General features: G+C 46.2%; 1 protein-coding gene across 4 annotated transcripts in view; it reads left to right on the top strand.

Annotated features, from left to right (window-relative positions):
- Positions 1-22,356, top strand: part of nipbla (NIPBL cohesin loading factor a) — a 63,506-nt gene that overhangs the window by 29,101 nt on the left and 12,049 nt on the right. For 2 of the 4 annotated variants that reach the window (XM_036528098.1, XM_036528099.1), the window contains exons 5-29: positions 1,787-1,898; positions 3,187-3,338; positions 3,604-3,729; positions 4,200-4,354; positions 5,177-5,264; positions 9,460-10,065; positions 10,862-12,112; positions 12,842-13,018; positions 13,816-14,004; positions 15,268-15,339; positions 15,435-15,524; positions 15,798-15,901; positions 16,062-16,148; positions 16,236-16,467; positions 18,334-18,485; positions 18,721-18,801; positions 19,400-19,500; positions 19,669-19,804; positions 20,198-20,280; positions 20,369-20,501; positions 20,833-20,976; positions 21,093-21,179; positions 21,540-21,760; positions 21,848-21,950; positions 22,180-22,278. In XM_036528098.1, coding sequence (XP_036383991.1) covers positions 1,787-1,898; positions 3,187-3,338; positions 3,604-3,729; positions 4,200-4,354; positions 5,177-5,264; positions 9,460-10,065; positions 10,862-12,112; positions 12,842-13,018; positions 13,816-14,004; positions 15,268-15,339; positions 15,435-15,524; positions 15,798-15,901; positions 16,062-16,148; positions 16,236-16,467; positions 18,334-18,485; positions 18,721-18,801; positions 19,400-19,500; positions 19,669-19,804; positions 20,198-20,280; positions 20,369-20,501; positions 20,833-20,976; positions 21,093-21,179; positions 21,540-21,760; positions 21,848-21,950; positions 22,180-22,278 — 4,781 coding nt within the window. The remainder of the gene's footprint in view (positions 1-1,786; positions 1,899-3,186; positions 3,339-3,603; positions 3,730-4,199; positions 4,355-5,176; positions 5,265-9,459; positions 10,066-10,861; positions 12,113-12,841; positions 13,019-13,815; positions 14,005-15,267; positions 15,340-15,434; positions 15,525-15,797; positions 15,902-16,061; positions 16,149-16,235; positions 16,468-18,333; positions 18,486-18,720; positions 18,802-19,399; positions 19,501-19,668; positions 19,805-20,197; positions 20,281-20,368; positions 20,502-20,832; positions 20,977-21,092; positions 21,180-21,539; positions 21,761-21,847; positions 21,951-22,179; positions 22,279-22,356) is intronic. The other 2 variants (XM_036528100.1, XM_036528101.1) reach the window with 1 other exon arrangement.

The raw sequence follows: 22,356 nt of genomic DNA on the forward strand, positions 1-22,356 counted from the left end.
TTACTATCAAGAACCTGCTGACAAACTGGCATCGCGACTGCTAGCTCAGCCTCGATGTATGGTAGCAAGAGAGAAATTAAAACCCAAATTCGCTATTGAGCAGTGCTGGAGAAGACCTGCTGACGTACTGGTGGTGTTGCAGGTTCCAGTTCCGAGTGGAGGGGGACAGGAGATATCTTGTTGGAGCAGCATTTTCTCTTCTTCCGGGTAGATCTTGAGCATCCGCATCATATTGGAGAGCACCAGGTGCACACACATCCAGGATTCAAGGGCGTGAGCTGGTTCCACCACCCCCACCTTACAGATATTAGTGCAGAGCCCTGCTGTTGTGTTTTTCTGACCTGGCGCAACAATCCCCTGCAAACTCCTGTGCGGATTTGTGGCACAAACACCTGTGCATCGCTGTGCACCTGCTGTATCGCTGCTGCATCCAACAATGAATGAGCAAAGCAGTGTGTAAATTGTAGCCATTCTGTTAAAATCACAGATTGCAGTTACCGTGCAAGTGTGGTCAAAAATACAGAGAATGATAACAGTTCAGTACAAACCAAATTTATGGCTGAACATGAAATGATACAGTCTGAAATGGAATGTAGGAAAAATTAACATTTTACTCCATCAACCTCCTATATACCTCTGAACTCTAGACAGTAGTGTTAGTAGAATACAGATGTTTGAGAGTTTTTGATAAATACATGAAACGTATTTATCAATAGTGTTCTAGTCCATCTTAGCAGTAGAATGGTTTGGTCACTCACATGGAAATCCTTATTGCTGAGAATGAGATCATTATCTCTATCATGAAGAATTGCGCTGTGTTCTTGCTTCCATGTATTTGTGCATGATGATGTAATTTGTTGCAAAGGGTTACCAGAGCAGCGTGACTTTGATTATTGACACGAAACAAATGACTTCTGGCTATAGCGCCAGTAATTACTGTATTCTTTGCATCCAAAAAGCATTTGCTTGTATATATGGTTGTGTCATTGCATTTTTTGCTGACTTAAAAAGTTAAGGGATTCAAGAGAAATTACTTATTGATTGAAATGTGGCATTCCTTCAGTTTCTGAAAAAGCAAGTTGAAGGGATGGAGAATATGATATTCTCCATAATTCGCCAAAGTTCTCATTGTGTTAACAGAACTGGCTGGTAACTCACAGTCACTTATGTACTTACTGATGCACTCACCTACTCACTGACTCACTCACGTGCTCATGTACTCACTGACTCGTTTCTTGCAGTGAACAACTCGCTCTGAGATTCACATTTAATGCTCGTACTGCGAGCAGCACCAGTCTTGGTTCTGCTTTCTTAATTTCCTGATTCCTCTGGAGCGCTCCATTTCTGAAGCAAAGCCAACAACGGTTGAAGTGAAAAATAGCAGCCAGGTCTATAATGTAGCCCTGGTCCTATAGGATGCCCTAAGAAAAAAATTGCTTCCACTTTTTTCAGATCTAAAGAAACATAGCATCCTACTGTTAGACTGGTTAAAAAAAAGCTACATTGTGAATTCTTTGTTGCAATTCCACGATTTTTTTATGATTAGTGTATTGGAACACTCCATGCAAACGTAGCGAGTTGCTGCGTGTGCATAGCATCTCTGTACACGTGATGGTGAAAGGCATGAGGGTGAGCGTTTGGCCCTCATGGGGCCTGGCCTCTTCATCGCACTACTGTGAGCTCATTCGCAGGAGTGGATACCTTTCTGGGTATTCATGCTCCATGTCTTTCTTCCCTCTTAGTGTCTCTCCTTTCTGAAAGTCGTTTGTCTGAATTTGTTTTGCAGGTATAATGCAGCAACCAATGATGCCACAGTACAAAATTACCCAGAATTCCATGCATAACAGTCCGGCGTCAACAAACTACCAGCAAGCCACCATCTCACACAGCCCTTCCAGGTAGGGTGGCAATTCTCTGTGGAGTAGCTGCCTCCTGGGTATTCAGTATTGATTTTTTTCCTCCTTCCTCATGTATACTGATAGCCACCAGGTTTCTTGTTTCAGGAAGAAAATATTGTCCTTAATTACAAATTAAGTTGTGTGTCTTTATTTCAGCTGCTGTTTGTTTTTACATTCATATCTGCCTTATGGAAGCAGATACCCTTATCCTATCTACAGCACATATGTGATATCAAGAAAGGGTATTAAAATATTAGTGTGTGTACCCATAGGGAATAATGGACAGAGTGGCATCAGTGCCGGTCCTCATTCATCCATCCATTACAGATATTAGGTTTTCAAAGGCTTATAGGCTTGCAAGCTGTATAGGAGTTCTTGATTGTAATTCAGGCTAGCTCAACGAATACATTATTGTTGGCAGCTAAAATGTTTATGTGCATATTGTACATGAAAGACTTCTCAGAGAAAAGTATCAGGACAAATGGGACCAGCATGTCTAACACGTCACTTTTTTGATCTGTTAATTTATCATTTAAAAAGGATACAACAGTGTTATGTTAATTTATAATTTGTACGTTAAAATTGGTCAGGAGATATATAAATATACTGATACTACTTGTCTCCGCAGGGTGATTTTTTGATAATTTTTTTCCCCACTTTTCCAACTTTCATATCACCAAACAACACCAAAACACATCAACAAATAATCTTTAGGGGAAAAAAGTAACGTTTACCATCAGAATTTTATGTGGAAGTGATGGGGCCCCAGCCTTTGCCCTTTTCTGAATTCCGTCTAGTCATGTAGGCTGTGTGCTTTGAAAGATGCAGCTGAAGAGAGTGAAGCAGCCTCGCCACTAAGTGATCTCTGGTGAGCATGCACCATGCAGCCATTCGCCATGATTTTTACCCCTGAGATCATTATTCAGTCCTTGTGCTGGTAACACTTATTATGTGCCACCACTAACAAAACAGTGTGTGACATTCCGAGAAGTCAACTGTTAATACCTGCTTCAGTACCGTGTCAGGGTTGTGTGGCCTTGGTCTTGATCTCTTCAGTGTAGTGTTACACCCAAACCCACCTGTCCCTCTAAACCACTCGCATTAGGAAGTGAATGTGCCTCTTCCAGGGCACCAGGGGTGCAGGAGGTTTCTTCGGTCAGTGATAGAGTGAGCTGCAGGCTTACGTTAGCAGGCAAGCATCCAGGCAGAAATGCTTTGCATGGTAGGAGCCACTGAACACACATTGCTGCCTTTGATCTTGACACACTTTCTTCTGTCCCTTTCCCAGCCGCTTCGCTCCACCGCAGACGAGTTCAGGCAACAGGTTCATGCCCCAGCAGAACAGTCCAGTGCCCAGTCCCTACGCTCCCCAGAGCCCGGCAGGCTACATGCAGTACCCTCACCCGCCCAGCTACACCCAGCACCAACAGATCCAGCAAGGTGAGCCAGCCACTAATGGGAGGGCCTTCCAGGGGGCCCTGGTTACCCACATTCTAACCTGCTCCCAAGCAGCAGCCCTGCATGCTGTGACCTCTAAACCCTCCTCCCTAACCCCACTCGGTTCCATTCTTCCCCCCTCCCCTAATGCCCCCAAAGTGGGGACAAAGCACGCAGAGTGTGTTTTTCTTCCTTTTCTTGCTTGGCTCGGCTCTCCTCCTGCTCCGTATGTCCTGACCCTTCCTCTGCATCTCTCCTGTGGTTATAGAGCTTCATGGCTCCCCACTTGTTTCGGCACCGACTTATTCAGGAAGCCCCCAGAGGCCGGTGCAGCCCTGTCTGGTGGGGCAGACCCAGCCCTCCCCCCAGCAGAACCCCTCCACCCCAACGTTAGGTAGGGCGCGCATCTGGGAGCCAGACTATTAAGATATCTCATTCATTCCTCTGCCCAACCTGCCCACGAGCATACTGTTTCGTTTGCATCTGTCACCCCACCCCACGCCTCTTTTCTGTCCTTTACGTTGTCTCCATGCATTCTGTGACCTGTAGTGTTTGGGAGTTGTCCTTTGGTTTGGAACTTCTGGAGTCACCAAGCTGTTTTTTTCCCTTTGTCTGTCAGAAGTCATTTTTGTCCACAGATCTTGATGGAGTCATACATTTCCTGTCTCCATCAGCCTGCCATTACTGTAAATCTTTGAACGAGTTGACCTCGTTCTCCAGTCCTGCCTTTTTTATTGTATTGGCTCAGCCTGCATGTCTGTGTGAAACTCTGCAATCGAAGCAATCATTTTAAGAGAGACGTGGAGTCAGCCCTCTTAGCAAGTGACGAATGCCCTGTGTTCATTCCCGTCATTTCTGTTACAGTGTCTGTAACGAGTCCCATGGTACCTGGCGGCATGAGGAACATCCATGAGAACAAGGTCTCTGGGCAGATGTCAAGCAACTCGGCCAACCACCACGCGGAGCGACACAGCTCCAATGAAGAGTTCATGAACATTGTTCACAGAATAGGCAGCGAGGTAAGTTGGAAGGCAGCACCCCAGCAACATAACTAACGAGGTTACTGTTGGTTCTTACGAGTTAGAGGCCCAGAGTAGTGACGTAATAATGAAATTACAGTGGTTGCTTGAGAAACGTAGGTAAGGAAGAAACAAGGAAGTTCAGGTCTCACAAAAAAGGTCTGCTACTGAAGCATAGCTTGTATTTGGCGATGCAGTGGCATAGAAATTCATGTTTTTGTTTGAGAACAAAAGGACATTGCTGCAAGGGCATGTAGTTTTTAAAAAAAATGAAAAAGGAAAGATGCTGGCACAGTCATTGCTTTACATCTCTCCAGCCCCCGCACTCTTAACAGCTGAAAAAAATCACAAAGAAACACTTTAATCACAGTTTGCTAAAATTTCCCTTTCTTAGTTAAACCTGCATTCAGTTGCACACACTACCCTCCCTATGTTAAGCCACCATCATTTTCCCTGTGAAAATAGGTCCAATCAGCATGGTGGTTATTGTCAGTCATGCTTTGTGACTTACACAAAGACTGGCCCGTCCAAGTCCGTTCTCAGAAAGCCTCTGATTGTTCCCTTATGGTAAAGCAGGACTGCAGCATTTAAGAACCAGGCCCTGAAGCCAGTGCCACCAGCAGATCTTGCATGTTCCCTGGTACTGAAGGGTCTCAGATGTTACATCTGCAGAAGAAAGGCGCCTTGTGAAAACCCTATAGTCACCGCCTCCTTTATATGAAACATGTTGGGTGAATGTGCATTGGGTGACCAAGCAGCCGTTCGCCACACTCAGTCGTCGAATTGCTAACTGTTTTCCTAATGGACCTGTGTGTGTTTTAGGAGAGTGATCCCTCTATGAGAAATACCTCCTTCCCTCTGAGGTCTCCCTCTGTGTGCTCTCCTGCAGGCAGTGATGGAACCCCTAAAGGTAGGCCAAGCCCCAACTCCCACTCACAGCACCTGCAGTGTCTGCCAGAGGCTTTGTTCTCAGCCTCCTCTCCCGCTCTGTGTCTGAATTTCTGAACGTTTCTACTACACTGGGGTGAGGGGACTGTCAAAAGAACTTCTAGTTATGACTCAGGAATGTTTTTCAACAGAGGGGTCAGATTTCTGGTGGTTATTTGCCTTGTCAGAATTATATATGGGGTGGTGATTTTTCCACAGATTTGAAATACTTCAGTTACTAATAGTATTTGTTTGGAAAAATTGGAAATCAAAAATACTTCTCAGTATGTGCAACAAGTAATTATGTATCACGGTATAGAATTATGTCATTTAGTCTTTGTTGCAGTGGTGTGTAGCTGGGATAGTGGAGTGTCAAATGGAATTTGTTTTTAATATGTTAAAACTTCCACACAGTACTTGGTTGAAAAGCAGTTTAGTATAGTGGTAAGGAGCAAGGCTTGTCACTCTGGATAAGAGTGTGTGCTAAATGACATTAACGTTATATGATGTACTCAAGAAATGATTCCATATTCAATTATCTGAATTTTAGCAGTAGATGAATATTCCTATGTGTGTATATAGACTTCATACTAAAAGGTGTTAAGTATTCACCCATCTGAAACAAAAATTGCATAGTTTTACAGTTTTAGCTAGAGGTTGACCAATATGGGTTTTTCTCTGGCCAATGCCGATCTTTAGAAATCAGGACAGCCGATGACCGATATATGATGCCGATTTTTTTTGGCAGATATGTTTGGCCGATTTTCTTTTTTTTTCCTTCATGATAATTCATCTTGATAAAATATAACAGTTAATAAGAAGCGATACAGAAAATTGCTTAAATTAAACATTTAATGACCAACACTTATGGTCTGCCTCTCCAATCTGCATTTTCTGTCTGCTTTGCAGTGCACTTGTATATTTTAAATAAAAATAATGCATACGTTAAATATTAAATACACAAAACAGGTAATCAAAAATCTAGACTTTGTCAAATAAACTTTTGGACGAAAAAAATAAAGTTTTAGTGCACAAAATAAATAAATAAAATAAAATAAATAAACAAGAGTTATAGCAAGAGTGATGGCAAAAAAAAAAAAGTAAGAGTACACCGGCCACGAGCGATGAAGTCGTGGAGGCTAGGTAGGACCCACAGGCACATTTAATGAGGAAACTTTGGTTGCACTTTTTAGCCAGAAGTTTAAACAAAATTGCACGTGTTTCTACTTTCACATGCAAATGACTTGTTGCACTTATGATAAGTATGGTCAGCATCAATTCTTATGGAAGCCTGTTTCCGCCACTTAAAAGAAAATAAAAACAGACCACAACTTATGTAGAGATATTATTTGTAAATAACGAGATGATATCTCATTATTTAGAGATATGTTGTTATTTTGAGGTAGTATGTCATTATTTATAGATAGCGTCTCATCATTTTGAGATAGTATGTTGTTATTTAGAGATACTATCTCGAAATATTGAGATAGTATGTCGTTACAGGCTAATTCGAAATTGAGATGTTTCTGAGCTCTGGCCGTCAGTCGTCAACAGCAGAGGAGACTAGCGAACAACTAGCTTAGAACGGGGGTCTCCAACACGTCGCTCGCGGTAGCTGGCTGCCTGAGTAGCTCGCCAAAAGGTTCAAAGATTATGTACAAAAAAAGAACAACAAATAAACGCACCATGGAAACCTCTTCCGATTTAAATCAAATCAAATACACAGATGTCCCACCCCTCTCCAACACAAAATAATATCAGCTCTCAATCAAATAAGTTAAGCTACTGTCAAGTTTGTCAACATGTCAGTTATGCTGTAGGTTAGCTACTGAGGTAGCTACTGAGCTAAAGCAAGGAGTTTGGTGGTGTTAACAAGCCAGTTTAGCTTATAAAATAGCCAGATTTATGATGAACAAAGAAAGTGAGCAGGCCAAGAAAAAGCAGAAAACATACCATTTCCATGAGGAACGGGAACGCAAGTTTTTTTTTTTTTTTTTCCTCCCTCACAAATGTGTAGGACAAGTGTGTGTGCCTCATGCGGTGCCAGCGTTTCAGTCAGTGAAAGATGCAACATTCAGCGCCACTTCAGGGACATTCTAAAAGTCTTAACGTGAAAAGGCTTAACGTGGCTTAATGTTTCCAAAACAGCAATCAATGATCACCAAATTTCTCTTGGACATGTCTTGTCATAAACACTTTCACCTGTCAAAAAATCAAAACCGAAATCCTATGAGTATGGACATTATCGTACATTAAGCATTTTCCTCTCCATTGACGCCCACTATAAGGAAAAGGCTTAACGTGGCTTAATGTTCCAAAATAGCATCCAATGATCACCAAATTTGTCTGACATCTCACGCCATAAGTACGTAGTAATGTTTTCTATGACTTTGATGTGAATTTAAGGTGTTTTGATATATTATGTGAGCTTGACACATTGAAATTTGAAACATATGGATATAGAACATACATCTGACATGCTATTGGTGTGAATTTAAGATGTTTTTGGTCCAAAATGTGAGCTTTGGATATCGACATTTGATACATGTATATACAAAAAGTAGCTTAATTCACCTGGTTAATGTGAGTGTTTTGATACTCACACTTATTCACATAATGTAAGACATGAGTAGCTCTCGGCCTCTTTCACTTTTTCAAAGTAGCTCTCAAATGGAGAAAGGTTGGAGACCCCTGGCCTAGAACAATAATGGATTCAATCATTGAAAGCTATTTTAGACTTAGATTCACAAATCGTGAAATTCTAGGGCTTTTAGATGACATACATAATATGAAAATAAGCCTCCCACCCTAGACAGAATGCTACAAGATCCACTGACATTATGGTAGTCACACTGACATTGTCATGACAATAGTCAATGTACTGTATGTCATCTCAGTATTTCAGTGTTCGGAGGGACTATAAATGATATTGACAGCTACGTTTTATTCAAACGGAATCTCTGGATGGCTATGTGTCTCGCACCTTTCTCTGCTGTTTACCGTAAGCGGCACCAGAGATCAGACACAGTAAGGGCCTGGCATTCACACTAAACTCTGTTGCGCGTAGCCTAACCCCAAACGATGACATACTATCTCATTATTTCAGCATATTATCTCAATGTTTCGACATACTATCTGAATATTTCGACATACTATCTTAATATTTCGAGATGTCGTTATTTGCAGATAGTATCTCTAAATAACGAGTTGTGATCTGATTTTTTTTCTTTTATTTTAAGTGGCGGAAACGGGCTTCCATACAGTAGGCTACAATGTAATCACGCTTTCAAAATGGTCTGTTTTCCCCACCATCGTTACTAAGAGCAGTAGCTCTGTGTCTGAACAAGGCACTGCTGCAACGTGTGAGAGCTGCTCCTCATCACACGTAGCCTCCGAGGTAGCCTGTAGCCTGCGTTGTATAGATAAGGTCCTCCGATAACGTCGGACCTTATCTTTACAACGCAGGCTACTTAAATAATTTAGCCGGTGTCGGTACCCGTGCCCACCTGTAAACTACAGCTGGTTGAAGGCTCGCTATCAATACAGTTCCAAAGTAGCCTGTTATTCGCATTCTCTCTCCAAAAGTAACATCATATTTAACCAATAAAATATATAAGGCTAGATTAAGAACGAAAAATAAGAATAGAAGTCTTACCGTTTTCTTAGGAAGTTACCAGGTAGTTCTCTTCAAAAAGTTAGTATATAGAGGAGAACATCACAGGGGGCAGTGTAGCATAGTGGTTAAGGAGCAGGACTCGTAACCGAAAGGTTGCTGGTTCGATCCCCGCTGGGACACTGCTGCTGTACCTGTGGGCAAGGTACTTAACCCACAATTGCCTCAGTAAATATCCAGCTGTATAAATGGATAACATTGTAAAGAACTGCAAGCTATGTAAGTCGCTTTGGATAAAAGCGTCTGCTAAATGAATAAATGTAAATGTAAATGTGTGCTGGTAGAATGGCAATCTGATTGCCGCAAGAGGCAACAATGACAACGCTTAGCTGCCCGCAGATGCACCGTCTTATTAATCGGGTTAATAATCGGTCGACCTCTAGTTTTCGTTATATTGAGAAATTGGTCTCCATCTATTGAACCCTTTCATAAAGCAGTGGGATGTTATGGTTGCTGGCCATAGAATTGTATTGCTCACATTTTAAGCAATGCACTTGTCTTCCAGGAGGGTCCCGCCCCCCGCTCATCCTCCAGTCTCCGCCCCCATACACCTCACCCCGGGACGGGCCCCCAGATCTCCTGCTCGACTCGCCTGACCACAAGAAGAAGCAGAAGAAGATGAAGGTGGGCAAGGACGACAAGGAGCAGCCGGACAAGTCAGCCTTGTACGACATTGTGAGCTCGCCCTCCAAGGACTCTACCAAGCTGACACTGCGCCTTTCACGAGTCAAGTCCTCGGAGGCGGACCCGTCGGGCGAGCTGCCGCCTGGTGCCGAGCACGGCTCCGATCCTGAGGGCGAGCCGCCCTACAACAGCCTGCAGTACCCCGGCGGGCAGCCCCCGCGCACGCCCCAGGACCCGGCGCTGCGGCTCACTGGGCAGTGCCTCGCCCCAGGCGACCAGGCGGGCTACCTCCAGTCCCAGCAGGTGCCCGTGCTTCAGAACACGGGCATGTCTGCCGGCAAGCAGGCAGTGCCCGGCGGGGGGCCCCTCTCAGCCGGCACCACGCCCTACGATGAGGTGGAGATGGACGCGCTGGCCGAGATTGAGAGGATAGAGCGTGAATCGGCCATTGAGAGGGAGCGCTGCTCCAAAGAGGTGCAAGATAAAGGTGCGTCAGAGGTTTTGGATCCTAAGAAATGCGTGTTCATACGTATTTCATTACATTATCATTATCATTATCATCATTGAGTAGATGTGACTTGCAGAGTGACTTATTTACAGAGTTTACAGTTTTACCCATTTATATGGCTGGATCTTTACTGAGGCATTTGTGGGTTAAGTGCCCTGCCCAAAGGTACAGCAGCCGTGCCCCAGCGGGGGAATCAAACCAGCAACCTCTTGGTTACAAGCTCTGATCAGCTACACCACACTGCTGCTTGTTTACAGTGTAGCATATGATAGTGTAATATATTACACTGACTGGTTTCCTCTTGTTTACTGCTTACCCAGAGGTGCTCCTCTTTAGCCTGTTGAGTTCAGCATTTTACTCCTCCTCAAGTCAAATGCCTGTGGCCATTCCTCTACATTCTCCATTCATTGTCTCTGCTTTTCTTCAGTTTTCAGTCTTCCTTAGATAAAATCACTTATTTACCTCTTCATCTTCTCCGTTCCCCATGCATCTTATGAATAAAACATGATTGTTTTGGTGTTTAGTTACTCCTACTGAGTACTGTGTACTGTGCAGATCTCCTTCCTGTCAGCACAGTTATACAGTGTGTGTAGTAATCCCAGTGGATGTGTGACAGTTGTGTACCAGTCAAGGCTGATACTTAATTTAGATTGAGTTCATCACAAACAGTGCTTTTAATTGCCTCTGCGTTTTGGTTTTGTTGCTTTAACTACTGCTGGTTCCCTTTGTGTGGGTTGTGATGATGGATGTGATGAAGTTCTCTCTCTTCTTGCAGACAAGCCACTGAAGAAGCGGAAGCAGGACTCGTACCCACAGGAGCCAGGAGCCGGAGGCACCGCGGGCTCTAGTGGAGGGCCCGGTGGTGGCGGGAACGCGGGAAACCGGGCGGCGCCACAGGAGGCCACCTCAGCGGGCAATGGTGCTGGCCGGCCGGCCCTGATGGTGAGCATCGACCTACAGCAGGCGGGCCGCGCCGAGGGCCAGCTGGACCCCTGCATGGCGGCGCCTGTGCCCGCGCTGGAGGCTCAACGCTGGGCAGAGGAGCCGCGGGAGGGCCCTGCCACCGAGGGCGCTGACACGGCCGGCGTGCTCCGCTTCAAGCCTGAGCAGGACCCCTCGCGGAGGCGGGTGGACGGGGAGGTGCAGAGGGCGGCTGACAGGAGGCCCGAGGTCATCAAGCAGCGGCTGGACACACCCAAGAAGGGAGGCCCCGAGGTGCCCAGACAGAAGGGCCCGGACGGACACAAGCACGAGCACCGGCGGGACCCCTCTGGCAAGCCACTCAGCACAGAGCGCCGCGCCGACCCGTCCAAGCACCGGCCCGACGGCCGGGGGCAAGACGGTCGCCCCTCCTCTTCCTCGTCCTCCCGGCGGGACGGCCACGACGGCCACAGGGACGAACGGCACAGGGGCAGCAGCGGGGGCGACCCATCCCGCATCCGGAGGCCCGAGACGCCGAAGTCCGGCCGGGGCGAGCACGACCCACGGCACGGGCGCGACCGGGACCGAGAGCGCGACCGGGAGAGGAAGCACCGCTCCCCGGACGAGCGCCCGCGCCCCGATAGCCCGAGAGTGAAGCAAGAGGGCCGGGGTGGGCTGGACCCCAGCGGCCGCCCGCGCTCCGACCGGCCAGGCTTTAAACCACCCGGCCCCGATGGCGGCAGGAACCGGGCCGACGGCCACAAGCAGCAGCCGGACGGCAAGCCCGGCGAGTTCCCCTCCTACCTCCTCGGGGGGAAGTCAGGGGCACTGCGCAACTTCGTCATCCCCAAGATCAAGCGGGACAAGGACGCAAACGCGGCGGCGTCTGACCTCCGCGGGCTGAGCGAGGGCTGGAGCGAGCCGCGGGTCAGGCTGGAGCGCATCGGGCTGGTGGAGGACCTGAACAAGGGGGCCAAGCCCGTGGTGGTGCTGCAGAAGCTCACCCTGGACGAGGTGCAGAAGTTCATCAGGGATAAGGAGGACCGGAATGCGCGCAGCTCCAAGTCCAGCAAGAACAGGCTGCCCTCAGGGAAAATGGGGAAAGGTAAGGGCCTGGCTCTCGACCGCTCTCAACCCCTTTCTACCCCTCTCAAGCTCTCTCAACAACTCTCAGCCACTGTCACCTGCTTACAATCGCTCTCAACCGTTCACATAAGCATAGTGACCACAGTGTAACCATCAACTCCTTATATGAATTTCCCAATCATAAACAAAAACCGTCTCATTGACTGAACCTAATTCAGTCAATGAGTTAGACTGATTGAAGTGTGATTGATTCTGTTACATGTCAATACAAACATATCTAATACAAACCTTTCACTTTATTCTGGTATTATTGTGTACCTTAGAGAAAGCATGTATGTCTCAATAAGCATAGATTAACTGGACTGGTGACAATATAGTTTTAGAAGGATTTACGATGCAGAAGTTGCGCTTTACGTTATGTCTCAAAATTTCACACACAGCATTGAGCGTGCTGGTAAATATGCCTAAATATAGCGCCCCCGCTGTGGATGGCTGCTCCTCTGCAGTTACAGCTCAAGGAACAGCTGTCCACTGAGGCGCACACTGTAACCAATGCACCTCCAGCCAGCGTGTACACACATCCCTCTCCCCGTCCCTGTCTGAGGCTCCTTAGTGTGTGCCTCTGGTTTGTTCGGCCTTCTTGTCATGCATGTTAGCTTGTGGCGTGCACCTGCTGGCTCGCGTCTCATGCTGCCCTATCGGGCGTTGAGATCTTGGGCTTAACGTCCCCTTCCCTCTGCCGCCACAGGTGGCATCGACCAGTCAGTACTGAAGGAGTTGCCCCCAGAGCTGCTGGCAGAGATTGAGTCCACTATGCCCCTGTGCGAGAGGGTCAAGATGAACAAGCGCAAGCGCAGCACGGTGAATGAGAGGCCGAAGTACGCTGAGGTTAGCTCGGACGACGACAGCGACGCCACGGCCGAGTGTGAGTACCTGTGAATAAGTCTTCAGTCACCGCAGTTCCGCTCTCTGTCCCTCCCCTGTGTGCCGTGACAGCAGCATCACCTGCCACCTGCCACAGATCACACACAGGTGGTCTTCACTTTCACTCACACACAGATCACACGCAGGTGGCTCCTGCATTCAGAAATGAGAGCTTGAAGTCTGTTTAAACAGACACAACGAATGAAAAGTCAGTGTCACAAAATGTGTTATAATATTCATTTAAATACCAGTCACAGGTGACAGATGGGAAAAATGCTTGAAAATGCAGCTGTGTCAGTCAGACCCTCAGTGCTTCATACTTTGAAAGGAGGGGTCACTCCTTAGGAGGAGAATCAGCGAGCTGATGAGTCACCTTGTGAAAATGGAGTTAATTGATTCTAAAGGTTTATGAACAACAGTGAAGGTCCATCTGTAGCAGACGAGGCTTTTTTCCTCCCCAAGTCTATTTTTTCCCCTGTCTGTTTGAATTTGACTGTATTTGTTTGAATTCTGATGCTCCTATGAAAACAAGTTTGGACTTCCTCTATAAGTCAGAGAGTACAATCATTGATTTTATTTCCCTGGCAGAAGAATTTCCATCCATGTCAGCAAACTGGTGTACAATGACTGTTTGGATTGTATTGCTCCAAGGCACATCTCAGATTTTCACGTGTGCTGATCAGAGTCCACACTATGGTTGTAAGATTTATGAGCGTGCAGCATCACCAAAGAACCGAGGACTGGACCGAGCATGACCTATTATTTTAACCCCCACCTTTCCCCTTCTCTTGGCCCCAGCTGCTCGGAAGAGGCACAAGAAGGACCGGGACAAGGCGTGGGAGTATGAGGAGCGGGACCGCAGGGGCTCCGGAGAGCACAGGAGGAGCAGCGGCTTCCCCGAGGGCCGGCGCGGGTCTGGTAGCCGCTACCGGGACCGCAGCCCCGAATACTCGGACGAGGAGTCCCCCCCACCCAGCCTGAGTGACAGTGAGTGTGAGAGACTGTGTGTGTGTGTGTGTGTTTTGGGTGGAAGTGGCTCTGGATAAGAGTGTCTGCTAAATGCATGTTATGAGTCCTTGCACATATGTTTGCAATCTGTGTGTGGGCGTGTCTGCTTTGCGCGTGCACAAGTTTGTTTTAGAGGTATGGGCACTTAACTTGGTGCTCTGTGATAACGGGGGGAGCTCAGTCTTGCAGCAGTCTTACAGGGGCATTACATGAGCAGCATGCTGTTAATTTGGACCAATGTGAAAAGAGAATCCAAAACGAGCAATCAGGAGGTTGGGATCTATGCAGAGACAGTTGTACAAAGGAAAAAGTACTGAGCTTTAGCACATTAATTGTGCTACGAAAGAAACATTAATTTCTTTTATGTCATTCAGTATTATCTGCAAACATTATCTGGAAAGTCTTTTTTTAGCATTCAGGTATATTACCTGTATATTACCTGTACTGTTTGCAAAAAATACTTTTATGTTCCAAGTTGTTTGAAGGGGCAAACCTAGAAAAACAAAAGGAAGTGATTCCCTAGGTATTGACGTGTGTGTGTGCCCGCGTGTGTGTGCGCGCATTTGTGGTTGTGTGTGTGCGTTGTGTGTGCGTTGTGTGTGTGTTCATGTTTGAGCTGCCAGTACGGTTAGTAATTATTGCTGCTTAGAATTGTTGCCTTCTCCCTCTGTCTTTATTTGGTAAACAGCAGCCATTATGTACATTACCACATAGATTATTCCCTGCTCAGTTATACCAGCCCCCTTTCCACTGGGTCAGACACACCTGGGACTCTGCTGAAAGTCCTCATCACAGTGAATTCATTCTGACTTCAAGATCGAACTTGCAGGCGTGGGCAACAGTTTTGTCCATTTTGCCTCAGCCATACAGGAAAACCGCTTTGGTGCCAAATCTTACCGAAAGACTGACAGGGGCAATTCTGGCTTTATTGTAGATGTCTGAGGTCCCATATGGTTGACCCACGGTAGTTTTGACAGGATCGAGAGGAGAGTGCAGTGTTTTGACCACTGTTGTCAGAACAAAATGTGTTCTTGCCAGGCAGCAGTGGATGCACTTATTTTCCAAGTTGTTACTGAAGTCTGTTTTTAGGCTCCCAGGTGTGAGTGAAAGAGCAAGGAAACTACATCAGCTGGTAATTTTGTGCATGATTTTGTGTGTGTGTGTGTACGTGTGTGTTTGTGTATGTGGAGGGAGTGGTTAGTTTTCTTCTGGCAGCTAACCCCCTGTTGTTTTGTGCCTTAGTTGCCAGAAAGATGAAGAAAAAAGAGAAGCAGAAAAAGAGGAAAGCTTACGAGCCTAAGCTTACACCTGAAGGTAACATCAATCACTGTGTGTCAGTGCATAGTTCTGAGACAGCAGTGCTTTGTTCGGAACTGATGGTCATGCTGTATTATTGTTTGACTCTACAGAAATGATGGATTCCTCAACATTTAAACGGTTCTCAGCCAGCGTGGACAACATTCTAGAGAATTTGGAGGACATGGACTTCACTGCATTGGGTATTGAACTCTCATTTATGTAAATTACCACCTATTCATCCCCAGAGTTGATGGCAGTAATGACATTAGCTTTAATGCTGGTCCTTAGTATCGATACTCTCATACTACCATGGGCATTGGTTTAGTCTTTAAACCTACATAAGAGGGTCATGTCAGTGGACTTGTCACTTACCTTATGTTGTTTATACCACAAAGTATCTCACTGGAAAACCTGAAAGTCCTTTCAGGTAGTTACTTTTTAAACGAACCCTCTGTTTTTGTTTTCCCCTCCAGCTGACGATGATGAGATCCCACAGGAGCTGCTACTAGGAAAACACCAACTGAACGAGTTGGGCAGCGAGTCGGCCAAGATCAAGGCCATGGGCATCACCTGCAGGGTACGTCACACCTGGGGCTTGAGGGGGGATGGGGTGGACACGCCAGAATTTGAGCTGCGGGAATCATCTACAGGAGTACAGGTGTATGAACATCAGGTCACTTTCAAGCAGTTCATCCTCTACTGTTTGTTCTTACATGGCTGCGTCTTTTGGTTCACAGCTTCCATCTGACAAGCTGGTGAAGGTGTTGAACATCCTGGAGAAGAACATTCAGGACGGCGCAAAGCTCTCCACACTCATAAACCACGTGAGTTCCACATATCCTCTAAAACCTTGTGAAATGAGTTTAGCTCTTTCATCGTGGTGCCCTCTAAGAGAAGTCGCTCCCCCCCAGGACAATGACACAGAGGACGAGGAGCGGCTCTGGCGGGACCTCATCATGGAGCGGGTGACCAAGTCAGCGGATGCCTGCCTGACCGCGCTCAACATCATGACATCACCCCACATGCCAAAGGCTGTGTACATTGAGGACGTGATTGAGCGGGTGCTGCAGTACACCAAGTTCCACCTGCAGAACACCTTGTACCCCCAGTATGACCCTGTCTACAGGGTGGACCCCCACGGAGGTGAGAAGTCACCCCTGTCGTCAGCCAGTCCCCATACTTCACAATTCACCTGTCTCCTTTTCTCTTTCCCTTCATCTTCCTTCTGTGCCGCATAACTGTTTAATGTGTTGATGTGTCTGTCTCTCTACTACCTGTTTTTATCTGATACAATTGCACCCATGTTTCTACGCCAGTGGACATGCAAAGATACTGTAGAAAATAAAGATGGTCAACTGTGGCATCATCAAAGCCGAAGTTCCATTATCAGAACTCCTTGGATCCTTTGTTTAAATATTGACTAAAACTCATGAGCCTATGTGGAACTTGCAGTGCATGGTGCAACAGTGAACCCACTCTGTTGATGCTTGGTGTTACTGCACTGTTGCCGTTGTTATTCTGAGCAGAGTTGGGGTAATCAAATGCTGATGGGGAACATGTCCTAATGCCAGAGCAGGTCATGGTCCAGAACCGAGCATGTTGCAAAGGTATCATACAAAAGAACAGAGTTTACTTTATGTATGTTTAGTGTAGGGCTGGGCGATATGGCCTATAAATCAGGCCTATAAATGGCCTATAAATCAGGGCTCCAGATTAACTTTTCCACTGGTACCAACTTTCTCAGTTGGTTGCACCAGCGCATGATTTGGTCACACCTTTTTTTTTGTACGGCATGGTATTAATCAGTGACCTTGCATGCTGATCAATAGTTGTCTTAATTTGCATACGCTAGTTTTGCATTGATGTAAAGATTGACAGTGACTTGATACTTGATATTTGATTTGATACTTGATGGATTGTTTCACACGTTTCACCTTCAGTGCGCATGTGCAGGTTGGAAGAGACCAACTGAGCCAGTGTAAAACAAAAAGTACTAATTTCAACCACAATCGCTAACGCAGTACATGTGCCAGAGGGGCACCAAAAGCCCAATGATCATCATGCACTTGCACAAATGCGACCACATGAAATTTTAACTTGCGCACACTCAAAAAATGGTCGCATGTACGGGCATATTTGCAAGTCGCACTGGTGCAAATTTAGTTGCACCGTTTCCAAAAATGGTCGCAGTCTGGAGCCCTGAAACATTCTTGTTAATATTCATTAGTTTCTATTGGAACAATTTTAAACTTGCATACAGAAAGGGGGAAATCACAACCAAGTTAGATTAAACAAAACAGTATTTGTTCACACCAGGCAGTGGTTTTGCTGCATATTTTGTACATAACCGTTGTTTGTTCAACATCTTCCTTGCCATACCCAAACCACTGCCAGATTCTGGATCCAGTGCTGTTTCTTTTCGGAAACCAATTTGTCCGCCTCCATCTTCTATTACAGTTTCCGAACTCAAAATGTATAAACTCGCTTTGGTGCTTCACTTTTGCTCTTTCCAGGCTCTTTCCTTGTTCCCTGCAGATACAAAAACACACATCTCACCTATATACGTCACACACACTTGCCCAGGAGAGTGGTCTGGATGGGCGGGCGAGTGTGTGTGGCGTATGTATACGAGTTTTTTTTCTTTTTGTGTCTGACAGAGGGAGAGAGCCATAGGAGAGAATGAGAGAAGTGAAACGCCAAAGCGAGTCTCATGCCGGTGGCTTAAAAAAATTATGTGACAATTTGTACTCAATGTTCGCGATAGTCATTTACTACATCCCACACAGAACAAGCCGCAATACATCGAATATATTCAATGTATCGCCTACTCCTAGTTTAGTGTATACAGGTGATGTTTTCATTTTTCACATTTCCATTTATCACCTGACTGATATGCATCACTGTTGGTCTAACTGAATAGTAGATGCTTGGAGAGCATTGATTTTAATGGACCTTTATAACCGGCCCGGCCTCTGCTTTGACTTCTCCACACCTCCTGTCCCGCTCCAGGGGGCGTGCTGAGCTCCAAGGCCAAGCGGGCCAAGTGCTCCACCAACAAGCAGAGGGTAATCGTCATGCTGTACAACAAGGTGTGCGACATCGTCAGCAACATCTCCGAGCTGCTGGAGATCCAGCTGCTGACCGACACTACCATCCTGCAGGTGAGAGGGGTGTTCTGAAAACAAACTTCTCTCATTATAAAATGTTTCTGGAAGAAAATGAACTAAATCTGTCTGAGAAAGTAGAAGACACATGGGTTAAGTAAATCGTTGAGGAAGGGAGTCATGAGTCGTTGATGTGAATCACTGGGAAGTGCATGGGATGATTTGTCACAGTGCTTTTCCTGATTGAGTAATGGCCTTCCCTGATGAAGTCCCCTCTTCTCTTCCCACGCAGGTATCCTCTATGGGCATCACGCCATTCTTTGTGGAGAACGTCAGCGAATTGCAGCTGTGCGCCATCAAGCTGGTGACTGCGGTGAGTTCAAAATTTGTACTGCTGCTGTGGTTTTCATCCTTTTTTTTTTTTTTTTTTGATTTGGTATGTGAATCCTGGCCAGTCATACTTGACTGCAGTCAGTTTGATTTTTACTTAATTTATTCTCTTTCATTCGCTTTCATTCAGCAGCTGGAATAACAAAATGTGTGTTTAGATTTTCTGCAGCCCAACACAGATATATATGAACACCGTAAGTGATAAAGGTTGGTTCAACCAAAAACACAACCAAAAAGTGTTTGTTTCATGTTTTTTTTCCTGTGGGCACTTTGTATTCTCCATTAGAATTGTTTAGAATTTGCCATTCAGGAGAGTCTCAGTCAACACTGTCACATGGAAAGAAATCCTTTTATTAAACTGACACATTGACTGCTTTGAAATCTGCCTTTCAAAAATGTTGAATGGAATTAAAATTCCTGCGTTACCTGCTCAGAACTGAAATAAAAGGGACCTTGTTACCTAGTCCTAACATACGTGCATAATCATTCACAACTGTTTAAGTAAAAAAAAAAAAGCTCACCACGAAGATGCAGCTGTGCTTGTCTGAGTGACAGTGCCTCTTTGCTGCGCTCTGTCTCAGGTGTTCTCACGGTACGAGAAACACAGGCAGCTAATCCTGGAAGAGATCTTCACCTCTCTAGCGAGACTGCCCACCAGCAAACGCAGCCTCAGGAACTTCAGGTAATGCAGTCCCTTCTGCAAATAAAGGTGCATGCAAAACAGCAATTAGGACTATGAATCCAGGACCTTCTTTTTTTTTTCAAAATGTTTCTCTGCAGTTTTTTTTTTTAGCTTGCACTTTTGCATTCTGTTTTTGACATTGTTGCACTTTGACCCCTGGCCCGCCAGGCTGAACAGCAGCGACGTGGACGGCGAGCCCATGTACATACAGATGGTGACCGCTTTGGTCCTGCAGCTCATACAGTGCGTGGTCCACCTGCCATCTGACAAGGACACGAACTCCGAGGACCAGTACGATAACAAGGTAACCTGATGGTTGGCCCCTGGCTCATCCGAGTGTGACCCAAAGGAGTTGTCACACTCGGATTGTCCTCATTTGATAGAGATTCTGTTAGGAATGTCTGGAATCTCTAGACTAGTATAGAGTGTTTGCAAACTTTCACACTTACGAGACCTCTCTGTATGTCTTTCAATTCTTTTAATTTACTCATTCTTGTTTAAGTTACGTAGCTTTTTTGTGAAAGAAATTTATTGATGTGGATTTCACTTGGAATAATTTAATTTCACTGTCAGTGTTAGCAACTTCATTTGATAGAACATGTGGGCTTTCTCAAAAGGCCTAAAGTTGGGTTCAATCTGATTTTTTTTACCTAGCCCCAGGTGTCAAATTTTTGCCAACCTTGTCTCATTTTCCCAGGTGGATCAAGATGTTCTGATCACAAACTCCTATGAGACCGCCATGAGGACTGCCCAAAACTTCCTCTCTGTGTTTCTCAAGAAGTAAGATCATCCTCCTCACCCAGTGCCCCTAGGACATCACTATGGAAATGGTGTGTAAATTATTACATAATGTTCCTTTGTGTATCAGGTGTGGCAGTAAGCAAGGGGAGGAGGACTACCGGCCGCTCTTTGAGAACTTTGTCCAGGACCTGCTGTCCACGGTTAACAAGCCAGAGTGGCCAGCTGCTGAGCTGCTGCTAAGTCTGTTGGGCAGACTACTGGTGAGTCTCAACCTGCAGTCTGTAAACAGTGCCCAATTACTGAGCATGTACATCAACAAGAGTATCTGAAAGGCTTCTGGAAATCTGATCAGTAATTAATAATTTGTAACCTAATTTTCAGCAGTGTTGCAGACATGGAGTGTATTTGTTCTGAATCAAGCTGAAGTACAAGCTTATCTCTAAACCCCCATCCCATCACTTGTGCTGCTGTCCCTGACAGACATTTTGGAATTTGTCACCTCAGGGTGCAATTTCAGTGTGCTCTCAGCGTGGGGTCCGCCCCCCGCCTCAGTAACACGCCCGTGAGCTTTCCCCCTCTCCCACCCTCCAGGTGCACCAGTTTAGCAACAAGCAGACAGAGATGGCCTTGAGGGTGGCCTCGCTGGACTACCTGGGGACTGTGGCAGCCCGCCTCCGCAAGGACGCTGTCACCAGCAAGATGGACCAGCGCGCCATCGACCGCATCCTGAAAGATGTGCGGAGCCGGCTAAGAGCATGCATACATCCACTTTATTTCACACACTTATGAAGGTATGAGGGTTAAATCTATTGCAGTGACACTAACCCTCCCATTCCTCTGCTGTTCCTCAGTCACCTGGCACCGATGAAACACAGCAGCTGCAGAAGACCCTGCTGGACTACATGGAGGAGAACGCGGAGACAGACCCATCGCTTGTCGTGAGTGTTGAGCTGACTTCACTCTCTGTATAGTATATTACAGTTACCCAGGTGGTCAAAGCTAGCAGTTAGTGAGCAAAGATATTTTTCAACCGCAAGCTTATGTTGGCAATTGACCTTCAGCTTAACTGTTTTTAAACTTAAGTTGTTCTCAAAGTTGTTTTCAAACTTGAGTGAAAAAGTCCTTACAGGCCATACAGTCCTTACAGGCCTTGCCTGTAATTAGTTACGAAATTAGAAAGATTATCAGGGACTGCTTAATTATGCACTCCCGTCCCTCAAAATTATCCACATGGGGGTGCTGTCTGACCCCCTGATTTGTTTAGAAGTTCATCTTGTGTGTCTGGTGCCCCTCCCCAGTTTGCGCGCAAGTTTTACATCGCGCAGTGGTTCAGGGACACCACCACGGAGACGGAGAAGGCCATGAAGTCGCAGAACCAGAAGGACGAGGACTCGTCGGACGGGCCGCATCATGCCAAGGATGTCGAGACCACGGGCGAGATCATGCAGAAGGCTGAGGCGCGCAAGAAGTTCTTGCGCTCCATCATCAAGACCACGCCTGCACAGTTCAGCACCCTGAGGTACGAGCGCGCCACTGCTGAATGTGTCCCCTACCCTGTGCACATCCACCACCCCCCTGCTCTAATACCCCCTCTCTCTTTCCCCAGAATGAACACTGACACGGTGGACTACGACGACTCTTGCCTGATTGTCCGCTATTTGGCCTCTATGAGGCCGTTTGCACAGAGCTTCGATATTTATTTAACACAGGTAAGGAATGGCTGTTACTATGTCATGCAGGTTATGGTAGCTGTGTGTTTTATCATTGTGTGTGCAGATTTGTGTATGTATTATGGGTTTGTACTACTACTTCCATATGTGGCCAGAGGGGTGGGAGAAAATCTGTAATCAGTGGTCTCTTTTTCATTCAGGGCCCTTTTGAATTTTACAACAAACAATGCGTTGTAATGTTTCACAAATGTGTGTTTCCCCTCCTCAGATCCTGAGGGTCCTCGGGGAGAGTGCCATCGCCGTCAGGACTAAAGCCATGAAGTGTCTCTCCGAGGTGGTGGCAGTGGACCCCAGCATCCTGGCCCGGGTGAGTCCAGTCAAATTGTGGCACTAACTCTCCAGCTGTGGTCACAGGCCACAGCAGGCCATTGTTTCAGCAGTGACC

This window comes from Megalops cyprinoides, chromosome 4 (assembly GCF_013368585.1).
Source record: "Megalops cyprinoides isolate fMegCyp1 chromosome 4, fMegCyp1.pri, whole genome shotgun sequence".
NCBI classification, from domain to species: Eukaryota; Metazoa; Chordata; class Actinopteri; order Elopiformes; family Megalopidae; genus Megalops; species Megalops cyprinoides.